The sequence below is a fragment of the Rhamphochromis longiceps genome, linkage group LG5, assembly GCF_057381845.1.
Source record: "Rhamphochromis longiceps isolate RC_006_pf linkage group LG5, R_longiceps_female_GT1.1, whole genome shotgun sequence".
Taxonomy (NCBI): Eukaryota; Metazoa; Chordata; class Actinopteri; order Cichliformes; family Cichlidae; genus Rhamphochromis; species Rhamphochromis longiceps.
In genome coordinates this window covers 17,934,699-17,947,742 of record NC_140561.1, presented here as the reverse complement: position 1 = coordinate 17,947,742, position 13,044 = coordinate 17,934,699, and the positions used below count along the sequence as shown (strand labels likewise).

The window sequence follows — 13,044 nt, the reverse complement described above, 5'->3', positions numbered from 1 at the left end:
CAGGTAGGAGAGGGGGTTGTTAATCAAGTTCAGCTGCTTTAGTGTTAATGATATTCACCAGTGCACTAAAAAGGCAACTATGAGAACCGCCCACAACAGTCATGGTTTTTCCAGGTGGAGGTCACCACCCCTCCCCCATCTTTTGCCCTTTCATTTAAACTAGTTTTGCATGTGGCTGGGGTCAGTGTCACTACAGGTAGCATGAGGCGATGCAGTGTATCTAGAAACTATTCATCTTCTTCACCGCGTCACTTGTTCCACATTTTGTCATGTTACAGCCTTATTCAAAACACATTCAAATTCATTTTTCACCTCAAAATTCTCCACACAATAACCCATAAGGCGGGAAAAAGTAGGCAAGTATTTACAGCCTTTGCTCAATTCTTTATTCAAAGTGCAATTAATGCCTCAGGTCTTTTTGAGCATGATACTACAAGCTTGGCACACCTGTTTTGGGGCTCTTATTCTTCTTTGCACTTTGAACTTCTTAAGCTCAATCAGATTGGATGCAATTTTTTTTTGCTGTACAGCAATTTTCACTTCTCTCCAGAGAAGTGCAATCAGGTTCAAGTCTGGGTTCTGGCTGGGCCGCTCAAAGACATTTACAGAGTTGTCTTGAAGTCAGTCCTTTGTCATCTTGGCTGTGTGCTTAGGAGTTTTGTCCTGCTGCAAGATGAATAGTCACCCCAGGCCAAAGGTCCTGAGCACTCTGGAGCAGGATATCATCAGTGACGTCTCTTTACGTTGCTGCATTCATCTTTCCCTTGACCCTGAATAGCCTCCCATTTCCTGCTGCCAAAAAGATCCCCAGAATGATGTTGCCACCACCATGATTCTCTGTAGGGATGGTATTGGCCAAGTGATGAGCAGTACCTGGTTTCCTCCAGACATGACACTTGGCATTTAAACCAGAGACTTCAATCTTGATTTAAAAAAAGAAAAGAAAAGAAAAAGAGGTCTTCAATATTTGAAAGCCTTTGTTTCATCAGTTCTTTTGGTAAACTCCAGGTGTGCTGTCATACGCCTTTTACTGAGGGTTGTCTTCCATCTGGCCGCTCTATTATACAGGCCTGATTGGTGGAATGCTGCAGAAATGGTTGTCCTTCTAAAAGGGTCTCCTCTCTCCTCAAAGTAATGCCAGAGCTCTGACAGAGTGAACCTTCCTAACTAAGGTTCTTGTACCCAGATGACTTAAATTGGCCAGGCTGCCAACTCCAGGAAGTCCTACTGGTTCCAAATTTCATCCATTTACAGATGATGAAGGCCACTCTGCTAACTGGAACCTCCAATGCTGTAAAAACACCTCTGTATTGCAGCCCAGATCTGTGCCTCATTCCATCTCCCTGGACTTCATGGCTTGGTTTGTACTGTGACATAATCGGTCAGCTATGGGACCTTATATAAACAGGTGCATGCCTTTCCAAATCATGTCCAATCAACTGAATTTACCACAGGTGGACTCCAATCAAGTTGTATAAAGGTGTGACAGACAATTAGTGGAAACAGGACGCAGCTGAGCTCAGTTGTACCTGTGTGTCATGGCAAAGGCTGTGAATACCTATGTGGATGTTATTTATTTTTAATACATTTGCAAGAGGTTTTTTTTCTTCACTTTGTCATTATGGGGTTATTGTGTGTAGAATTTTGAGGTGAAACAAATTTAATCCATTTTGGAATAAGGCTGTAACATGACAAAATGTGGAATAAGTGAAGCCCCGTAAATACTTTTGGGTCAGTGATGGTCTGAGGAGGCGTATCAATGGAAGGACCCACATACCTCTACAGGCTAGGCAACATTATCCTGACTGCCATTAAGTATCAGGATGCAGGACGTTCCTGGAGGAGTAATGAAATAATACCATCAACTGTCCCCCACACTCACCTGATCTAAATCCAATAAAACACCTCTGTGATGCTGCAAGGTTGCACCTAAAGCTGTCCAGGAGCTCACTGATGTCCAGAGCTGGGAAATCCCCCATGACACTGTCATCTCATTAGAGGCATGCCCCAACATCATCAGGCATGCACACAAGGTCATGGAGACTATACAAACGACCGAGTACTGTTTTGAGTGGCTGCAATTACATTTCAGCAAAGTGGATTGCATGCTGCATCATTTAATCACTTTGATTTTCAGGGAGACTTTGAATTCAGCCCTCTGTAGGTTGATCATTTTAATCTCGATGTGGCATCTTTTTGTTCCCGACACATTTCAAGATATCACAAATATCAGTAAAATTTTCCCGCATTTCCCCCCCACTGAGATCTGATGTTTGTTTTGTTTTTTGAGCAGTATATTTACTTTGAATGGATCCCAGTGTCATATTTCTCAATACAGAACAAACTTTTACTTTAATTCTAGAAGCAGCATGAGAAAACCTTCACACATGAGATGTGGAGGAGGATTATCCGGTGCACGTTGGAGCCGAAAATTCTCATCTCAGTTATGTGGATCATCGGTGACTGGTTTTATACTGGTAAAATAGTACCTTATAAAGTCTTTGTTAATACCTACTACGACTGTAAGAGGGAAATAAAAAAAAATTAAAAAAAATACATTGTTCAACATTTCAAAGGCAACCCAGAGAACTCTGATAGGGCAGTTTCAGTTTTTATTTCACTACAGCGATTTATCAATGAAACTCATTTGTTAAAACTAGTCCCCGACTCGAAAGCAATCAGCAGCTGCCAACCAGAAAAACCAGCCGTCCTCTGCTACTGGGTAATGCCACCAAAAAGTCATTATGGCAACTGCATATGGTTAAATCTAATGACTTCTTACCCCACAACAGATGTGCAAATAAGTTCAGGTTAAACAGACTTTTTAATTTGTCACAGCAAGTTAAGCACAGGTTGATGAATGATTGTTATGTTCCACCTGGGGGAGGTCTTACTCTTTTGCATGCTGTAATAGCTTACTGGGAAACATAGCAAAATTACATCATCAATAACTCCACCTGTGCTTTCACAAACTATTCCCAAAGTCAAACTGTCTGCTGTGGGGGGACAAAAAAAGTCTACTGTGACTCTGTCAAACACATGGATGGATAAATCGGTATGAGTGGTAGCTCCCCCCACGATCATCATGTGACTGGTAAAACTGTACACACATTCAACACACATGAAGACACTGAACACGTTCAAAGTTGAGGGTGAAGAAACACTGCAAGGGTGGCAGTACAGAACACAGCTCACAGAGTCAGCAAGGCAATCAAGATCTTATTAACCAAGAAAAAGCAAAAACAAAACACTGCCTGCATCAGCAGATGATGTCTGAGGTAAATCATCTCTTTGGCCCCTTCAGTGCAGAGCTGATTCAATCTTTTTCACATAATACTAAGTGAGGACGCTTCAAACTAAAATCAATCGAAAGGTTGTTGCAGTAACATGCCAAAGTATTTTAAGAACTGTCAAGCGACTATAAAATCAAATATCTAACAAAGTACAATCTTCCCACCCTTTTAATCCCTTTGAGCTTTTTGATTTTTTTTATCCAGAGTAGAAAATGTGTTATACATGTACATTCAACATGCAGCAATGTAGTCTGAAAAACCGCAACAATTATACTACAGGGTCCCCTCTCCCATGTGTCTATGACCAGACCGTCACACTTCAATTCAGTGTTGGTTTTTACTAAACATCTAACAATCAAAATGTGTATTTGCCAAAAACCTTCACTGAACATGATATACAGATCATCAAGTATCGTCTTTTATGAGTGTAGCGAGATAATGAGGTTCCTGATGCAATGCCTGCTGTAGTAGGGGCTGAGAAGAGAGACTCATGAGTAGATTAAGGAGGGGTACTGTGGATGCCACCAGTCCATGAGCTTCACACTGTGTACAGGATCCAACACCACCTGGGTCCCACCTTGATCCACTCTTTTCTTCCCCCGTTGGAGTGGCGAGTCTTGTAACACAAGCCGAACGCGGTGGTGGCGCATGTCTGTGCTTACATTTATTGTGAACTAGGAGGCAAAACAAGAGGAAAAGTCCATGAGTTTCTAGTCTGTAGCTCAGAAGAAGAATCAACCCTTTGTCATGTGAGGAAACATATACAGTCACTTTATTTAACAGAAGATTTTTGGAAAAAGAAAAGTAAAAATGTCTTATATTATCAACAACACACAGGGTTAAAATTTTGTATTTCCAAGTATGTCAATGAATGACGTTAAGACTAAAGCTGGTGTTTAGTAAAACTCAACAGAACAGTACATAAGAGCTCTCTGAAGCCTTCCTGTGTGATTGATCACTGACACCGAACTGCATTTTGATCACATTTCCTTTTATAACTTCAACTTATTTCAAGCAGTTTAACACAGTAAAAATAATTAACTGGTAAAGCATACTAATGGGTCACATCAGCTGAATTAGTAGTTGCAATCTTCATCCAGATCTTTGTTCTTTAATCTTAATGCTATTTAATGTCAATTGTCTAATAAAATAATATACTAGTGAGGAGTATTACATTTATTTTAAAGCATCAATCAATTCAAACAAGAGTTACCACAACAACCTACTGATTGGTTGTGTATGCCATGAGACAGTTGCTTTCACTGATTGAAACTCTTTTTATATACACATTTAAAAACTTTATAGGCAGCACTTGACACTGCTACCTTGTAAAGATCAGCTGCAGAATAACACACACCAGTACTCAAAGGAACATTAAGGCAGGCAAAAAAACAAGGTGAGTTACTTGCCAGGCTCAGCGTCATGCCCATGACTACTGGGGTGAAGATGAAGTTGAGGGTGGTGACCTGAAGCACATAGCAGTCAGAGTCTGGATTCATGTGAACATCTTCGTACTGTCTAGGCATACGCAAGGACTTGGCACAACCATTCCTACCGTTTCCCTGCTGAGACAAAGACACCAGAGAGACACATTTAAAACAGAAAACATGAAAGCAGAACTCACAATAAGTCAGAGTGTTTGTCAGAAATGTTGCTAGTGATGAATGAGTCAGTCTACATTAAGCAGTGAACCTAAATGGATGGAGAAACAGCTTTTTCAAGCAGTTTCTTTTTATCTGAGGCTAATAAGATACATCATCAAACTCAACCGCTGTATCTTAGTCTCTACATATATGTGGGGATATAAAAGAATGGTTATGATTTATTTTCAATTATTAAAATATTAGTTTAATTATACAAAAAAGTTTCTGTATTGTCTACGTCTCTTAAAATTACTCCTTCCAGTGCTTCACAGAATGTAATGCACCTCTATAGCCAGATGGTGGCAATAATGCACCTGTTGTTTAATGCCAACCAGCATTAAACAACAAAAATAGAACTACGGATTTCCAGCTTGGAGAAGAAAATTGTGTGGAGCAATGCACAAACAGGAGAAAGAAGTGAAGCTGATGACTACTACAGCTGAGAAAAGGTTCGGAAAACTAAACCAAAATGAGCTCCAGTGCAAACTCTGCCATGACACTGGTGCACCACAAGTACGCCTTGTCATTTGTGAGTAGAGGTGGGTGGGTGATTTTTTTAAAGATGAGTCGAATAGTTCCCAGAGAATACATTATAGTATTAGAAATGCCCACCCCAAATAAAATGATGGCAAATGATGTTACCTGCTTTAAAAATTTAAAGTTGAACTCCCACAACGTTTCAGACCGAGTCCCCGACACCTTTTTGACCCAGAAAAGTAAACACTGTAAAAGGAAAAAGGCAGACATTTACCCAATGAAATTCTAACATCTTTGCAGATGTTCGTAATTATTTCTTGGAAAGGACGTTAAGCAAACTGAGAAATATGCATTTTGCATGTGGAAAAACTGAGATCAGAGTCTTCAGTAAAGCCACACTGAAATTCCTTCACTTGATAGAAAGTTTGGTCTAGTACTAACTTGCATCCTCAAGTCTAAAATCATATCAGTGTTGATAATAGTCGTGATAAACACTGAATTTCTTTTCTATCCAACTACAAAGCAGAGGTCACACACAAATATCAGCCATACGCAAATAGATCCACCTGCTTGCATATGTCTGCAGGTAAATCAAACAGCTCCACCTCAACTATAATAAAAAGGTCTTTGAGGAGCTTTACCTTGGAGTTGAGTAAGGTAGTGGGTGTGGATTCTGGCAGTGGAGGAATCTTTGACACGCGCAAGGTGAACGGCTCATATAAATGGAAAAGGGAACGAATCACACAAGCCCGTAAGAAACGCATCTTCTCAATAGAGACAGGCTGGAGGCGAAGTGGCAGCTCAACATCAATCCTGTAGTGTCTTTAAAAAGAGAGAGCAGAGAAGGAGGAATGATGTGAGGTGATGTTAACTAGGACTTAGTACACCATTTTCACTGCATTCACCGCTTCTATCACAACATTAACGATGTGCTACTATGTTTTAACAAGGACTATTATCTGTAGGATGACACCTTTAATAATTTCCCCCTATGCTGGCAATATATACAAATCTCAGAGGTGGGAGCATGAAAACTGTACACTTTCCTTGTATTCCACATGAACTACTGCTGTAAGTGAATCACATAGCACCACTCAAATGCATGAATCCAGTAAGCAGCAGATCATAAACGTATACTGTGCCTTCAACAGTGGAAATCACAAACACTCGACTACTCTGTGTCAATATTTTTATCAGTGCCAGTACGCAAGTGATCACAAAACCACCTCACCTCCTGTAGAGCCTAGTCCAAAAAGCTGCAGTGCAAGTGACCGTCCAGGCATTCCTACAGATTAGAGCAAATCTGCACACATCCTCAGGCCGAATGTAGGAGGAGAGCACCAACCAAATGTCCACCGGATAATCTACACCATCACTGCTCTCACTGTTTTCTGTGAAGAAAACAAAGAAAACACAATCAATACCAAGTTAAACATACTAGTTTCGAAATGTATTTTGCACAATGGTCCACAAATTTTTGTGATTATATTTATATACTTAATGTGGCCGTTAGCATTGAAGTAAAAAAGGCACACGTCTTACTTAGATGTGTTGTGTACATAAAATCAATTATAGGTGGAACAGATGTTTTGTGAGTTGCTATCAGACCAGTGGAGGGAGGAAAGTGCACACCTCTCTCCCTGTTGGCATCACAGAATATTAGAGTGCAAGAATAACTGTATTGCTTTATAGTGTTTAAAGTATTTTTTTTGCAATTTTTTTTATATCTAGTTTTTTTTTATATTTTAAACCTGGGCCCCTTTGAGAGTGGAAGCAGCTGCTGGTCAGTGAGGATAGATTGATGTACCAGGTATTTTAATACTAATACTGTAGTGCTGTGCTTTGAAATGTCTCTCTAATAAAGCTTTAATATTGAGAATTTGTAAGTAAGTAAGAATTTGTTTCTAGGCAGAGTACAAGTGATCCATTGCTGCAGGACTAGTTTCTTTTTTTCATGTCTGTTTGGCTGCATTTGCTTGCCTCCCCATTACAATACAAGTTGACTTCACTCAGGTCACTCCCCAGTCAGCCAGACTGCACAGGCTTTTGTATGAATGCGTACGTTTGTCATGGGCTGCAATGAAACTAATCGGGTATGGAATTCAGAGGGTGTTTGTTCAATCGGTGTGCTTTTGATTGACTGCAGTGTTTTCTGAAGTGGAGCAAAACTGTTCCCGACCTGCTGTTGAGACTGGGTCTTGTATTAACAGTAATGGTAAATGGACTGGTATATAGTCCTTTTCTACTCAACCTAAGCACTTAAAGCACTTCACACTACAAACCTCATTTACAGACATTCATGTGTACAAGTGCTTTTGTCTGTGCATCCTTATCCTAATGTTCACACCCCATCAAACTCCATTGGATCCACCAGAGTAAATCAGGATTCAGCATCTTGCTAAGAATCCGTCTATAAGCTTTGGAGGTGGGAGGGATCAAACCACTGACCTTCTAGTTGCTAGATGAATGAGCAACAGCTTACCCCAAAATGAGTTGACTGTTGTGAGACTTGTTTTTTTTTTTTATCTTTATTGAATGGAAAATCCACTTTTTCTTAATGCTAGTAAACTGTCATGGTGTAACATTAACGATAAAGTGAAATGATACCCTTTCTCCTCTTGTTCTTCTTTTTGCGGGACACTTTAGTTTCGTTCTCTCCATCTTCTTCAGGGTCCTGCTCGTCGCTACTGCCCAAAGCGTCTGCTTTGACGCTTACTGCGGAGGAGAGGACTTCCTCTACAGCACCCTGCGATGCTTCCAGGCCACAGAGTAATTTCACTGAAACAGAAGATTATAAGTAAAGCACCAGGACAGGAATCAACCACAGTATAACTTCAGTCATCAAAGGTTACCTTCTTTTTCAATCGCATTTACAACAGCCTTTTTAACCCTCCCCGACTTCACAACGGCTGGGTCGGCATCAGCATAATCAGCTACAGTGACTAAGGAAAAGAACAGCAGATCATTAGCTTAACTTTTCACAGTGTCACAGTTGTGAAGCTTACCGGTGTTCCAGATTAACTGGATTTGGTCGAACAGATGTGTGGCAGACTTGCGTTTCAGGAGCTGCTACCGACAAACCAGCAAAAAAAAAAAAAAAAAAAAAAAAAAAAAAAAAAATCGCCAAATGTGTCATCTGTGACACTTGTGAGGTTATTTCAAACACACTCCGTCAGTCTTGATGCTGTTGAACAACAGAATGTTTAAAAATGTCGCGAGTTTACCTGGTGATATTCTCATCGCGAAAACAGCAAACAATTAACACCACGCCGATGTTGTTCACCGGACAGCAAGAGTAAACGACCGGGAGAATCTAGTCGTCGTTATCGTCCCCCTCATACGTTTTATTTCTCCGATTTCAGCGTTTTTGCTTCACAACTAAAGCGAGCAGTTTACTTTGTGTGCACTAACATGGACTCGAATCAACCAGCGCCACCTCTGGCCAAGTGCCCCAGCCTACAGCCAGATCAACTTGTGACACACATCTGCATCACGTTTGAATTCGTTTCATGCACAATGCATTTGTTCCTTTCAATTGTGTCTGTTTGTGCGTCATCCAAATAAACCTTTGAAATGCATGTGAACAACATCGGCGTGGTGTTAATTGTTTGCGGTTTTCGCGATCGTGTCGTACATGAGAATATCACCAGGTAAACTCGCGACATTTCTAAACATTTTGTTGTTCAACAGCATCAAGACTGACAGAGTGTGTTTGAGATAACCTCACAAGTGTCACAGATGACACATTTGGCGGGTTTTTTTTTTTTTGCTAGTTTGTCGGTAGCAGCTCCTGAAACGCAAGTCTGCCACATCTGTTCGACCAAAGCCAGTTAATCTGGAACACCGGCGCACCCTGCTGACCTGTCACGTGATTCAAATGAACTTAAAATGATCTTAAAAGAATAACACAAACACTGCAAATCGCATTGGTCACCTGTAAAACCGCAGAATGCCTTTTGGCTTTATGATGTTGGGAGAACATGACAGAAACTTCAGCAGAATGTGAGAAGGCGGGCTAGCTTTCTGGCTAATCATATCCTACCTGATTCCGAACAAACGTCCCCGGCCTTAAATTTCAGCCGTTTTCGGTTCCCTTTCTTGGGCATGACGATACCAAATATCTGTGGACGCTTAACGTGGCTGTGAGTCCTGCCATGTCTCTATGGCAAGCTGAGGTAAAGAGAAAGAAAGAAAAATCACAGAGAAATTGAAAAATGTTCCGCCAGGATCTTCAGCCATCATGGACTGACGTGACGTTGCAAATAACGCGAGAGTACCGTTTTCACTCTTTTCCTTGCCGCGCACTACTGCCATCTGTAGGCGTTTGTTAAGATTTCAGTCTATCGGGACTACAGCTTGTATGCCATTTAAAACCTGTTAATTGTTTTTTTTTTTTATAAAATAGCTTTAAGGTGAATTATATATATTTTTACTTTTTGAGGATGACTGCATGTAAATATGGATACCAGACAGATTATACACGTTTTTGATTGCTTTATTCTCCAGCGAGTGCTGCCTGGCTGAAGTGTTATCACACTGATGACATAGAAGAAGAGGTACTGTGTCACTCTGCCGCTAATGTACCATTAAAGCTGCCAAGACGTCACTGAGCCACGCAGACTTACCATTAGTAGGAGAGGGGAAAGAGTTCATTATGAATTCTGTACTGTATTCAGTGATTTTGTAATAGTGTCACAAAGAACCTGAGCATACCAAAACTTTCCCAGGCAGCACTGTTGTTAAACTGTGACAATTTTTTTTCCACAGAAAGTCCTGCTGCATTTTAGAGATCAAAAAGCAGAGGTTGTCCTCCAATATCTGGCCATTGCAAATTACCCTTTAACAACTACGTAACATCAAAGCATCTCTCTCATCTCCTCAGATGTTAGACTCAGAGTCAGAGGAGATAAGAATAAAATGATATACTTCTTCGCTGCAGTCAGAGCTGTTATCAACCCCTTAGAGGTCTCAGATCCATAGCTGCAGTGCTGTCAAACACATTACGACCTCTCTTCATTTCAAAAGAGATTTCTTTTTTGCAACACAGCATCTTTATTTAACAAGAAAGCAACTGGGATAACAACAGCAATAATAAAATCAATTCTAAAGTGCACCCTGATTACCAGATTGTCATCTGCACACAAAGAACTGCAAATCTCACACAGAAAAGCCTAGACAACCAAGAATGTCACCCTCTTTCTTTAAAGCAACAGTGCCAACCACTTGCTTCATGATTAAGATTGGGGAAATCTCATTCATCCGTACAGTAATATTGCTCAAAACTTGGACTAAACTTAAACGAATTAATAAATTAATAAATTAATAATAATGAAGTAAAGCTAGCATGACACGATGTGTACCACAAGTACTCCTTGTCATTTGGGAGTTGAGTGGGATGTGTGATCTTTGAGCATGAGTTAAATAGTTCCTATAGTAAATACACAATAGTATTTGAAATGGCCACCCCAAATAACATGTTTGTAGATAGTGAGAAATGTAATGAAAAAAATAAACTAATTGATTAATAAATTCTTATTTTCTTCTTCTTCTTCTTCTTCTTCTTCTTCTTCTTCTTCTTATTATTATTATTATTATTATTATTATTATTATTATTATTAACAGTAATATTGATAATAACCACAATAATAATTATAATTATAACCTACCATTCAAAAAGCAATTTAGAACTAAAACAAAGACTGTATAAATACAGAAAAAAACATTACCTTTAAAATACTATTAAAATACATAATCAAAAGTAACTTCTGACCATGGAGTTTAAATTGCCAGCCACTCAAGGCAGCATGCTGAATTTTCTGTGAGAGAGGAATAAAGACCGAATTCAAAAAAAGTTTCTTTCACTTAAACTAAACATGCTTCTGTTGAAAAGAACGCATCAAGGTCAGCATCATAAATGTTGGTTTGAAGCACTGCTGCAGATAATCTGTTCTACCACTAGGTGGTGGTGTTAAATAACCAACACTGCTTCTAAAAACTCAAAAGCTTGGACAGTTGCAGTTGTGATATTATTTAGACTGAAAATTATTATTTAGCAACCCAACATTAATACATATAGAGCGTGCCTGACATTACATTAGCACCCTTTTCAGGGCTATGAAAGCTAAACATGAAGTATGTGGTTGTGGGGTTATTAAACTTACAACATCTGGTTGGCATGAGCTGTGACATATCATTCAGACGTTGTCACACATCTCATTCAAAAATCTCCAGCTTCAATTAATTTTTCTCTGTCTTTCAGGAAGAATTTATACATTCTCACATGCGATATCTCAGTGACATCCAGTTTTGCCTTTACTGGCGGCAAAGGCCCATCTGCACATATCGTTACAGATCTGATCATGGTATAATCAGTCATAACTGTCTTCTCTTTGCTCATCATTTTTATATAAATCGCTTTTTCACCATGTTTCACAGTTTGTTTGTTTTTTCAAATGATAACAGCGATTACAGTTGATTTTCAGAAATGCAGTGGCTTAGTTTTGTGGGAGAGCTCTGTTACCTGAGAAAATGTTGCTACATATTCTTTTAATGCATTTGCAAGTTTTGAGAGAACCACAGAGAACCACTAAAAGTAAGAATCACAAAACTGCAACACACAGAATGCCTTCAAACAACAATCTAAATCAACAATTCATTTTCCTAAAGGGCCACCTGAGAAACTGGGACTGTTGTGAAGAGCTGCACTGCAGAAACTGGGACTATTGTGGAGGGCTGCACAACTGAAATTGGGATTGCTGTGGAGGGTTGCATCTCAGAACCTGAGAAACTGGGACTGTTATGGAGAGCTGCACTGGAGAACCTGGAAATACTGTATATAGTTCCGGTTTTTAAAGATATTTATAATAGCATTTCCACTGCTACTTGAACACAGATCAAGATGAGTGTTTTTTTATTTTTTATTTTTTTAATTGGTGCTTGTTTATGTATCTGGAATGATATACTTATAAAAGAAATCTCAAAGCAATACATCAAACCCACAATGACTCATAAAAAGTCGCGAGAAATAAACATTAAAAGTCTCTTGATCTCTGACACAGTGTGCAGTTGACATAGATTAATGGTTGCACATTGCACATCAAAAATGACAAACTGGCCAAAATGCTATACCCACGGTGATTTCTGTTTCAAGTTTACATCTCCAATTTGCCTAACGCTTGCAATCTTCGGGTTCATTTCAAGTCCTCCAGGGTGTGCTCCACACTAGATACACTGTGTTCAGCTTGGTTGAATTGATGCCACTAGAATGGGCATCGAGTCCCAGGAGCTGTCAGGTCAGCAACGTGCTTAGTGGTGCTGATGTGAGAAGTTAATTACACTTCAGCAATTAAGGCTGAATTCTGAGCCATAACTTGCAGTATAGTCTAAATGTAGAATGTTGATTCGAGGGGACATAAATGATCACTTCACTCCTGTATTATGCACACATGGCGCAGTCGTTTATAGGGTAATCCTGGGGACTAGGTCCCAGTATTCCCAAAGCTCTATAGCCTGGTGGTGACAACTGCAGTGTGTGTATGTGTGCGCGTGGGTTTGTGGGGGCGCGCGCCAGCGAGTGTGTGTTTCTGTGACAGAGGGACTGGGAGGAGGAGTGAACATCGGTTCGGCGGCGG

General features: G+C 39.9%; 1 protein-coding gene across 2 annotated transcripts; it reads right to left on the bottom strand.

The window, feature by feature from the left end:
* Positions 1 to 2,590: 2,590 nt before the first annotated feature.
* tmem183a (transmembrane protein 183A) lies at positions 2,591 to 9,672 on the bottom strand. 2 transcript variants are annotated; one of them, XM_085406227.1, is made up of 8 exons: positions 9,456 to 9,672; positions 8,266 to 8,355; positions 8,021 to 8,191; positions 6,645 to 6,804; positions 6,055 to 6,235; positions 5,579 to 5,659; positions 4,703 to 4,858; positions 2,591 to 3,967 (listed from the first exon to the last, which is right to left on the bottom strand). In XM_085406227.1, exons 1-8 carry the CDS (start codon positions 9,517 to 9,519, stop codon positions 3,782 to 3,784), a joined length of 1,089 nt encoding a protein of 362 aa, XP_085262353.1. In that variant the 5' UTR covers positions 9,520 to 9,672; the 3' UTR covers positions 2,591 to 3,781. The 2 variants fall into 2 exon arrangements, with proteins under 2 accessions (XP_085262353.1, XP_085262354.1); XM_085406228.1 differs by having other exon boundaries at positions 4,703 to 4,855.
* Positions 9,673 to 13,044: the final 3,372 nt, after the last annotated feature.

Coding starts and splice junctions, on each gene's coding strand:
- tmem183a (XM_085406227.1), bottom strand. CDS start 9,519: ATGCCCAAGAAAGGGAACCGAAAACGGCTGAAATTTAAGGCCGGGGAC. Junction 6,805..8,020: donor GAAGAACAAGAGGAGAAAGG/GTATCATTTCAC, acceptor TTTTCTTCACAG/AAAACAGTGAGAGCAGTGAT. Junction 5,660..6,054: donor CTACCTTACTCAACTCCAAG/GTAAAGCTCCTC, acceptor TTCCTTTTACAG/TGTTTACTTTTCTGGGTCAA.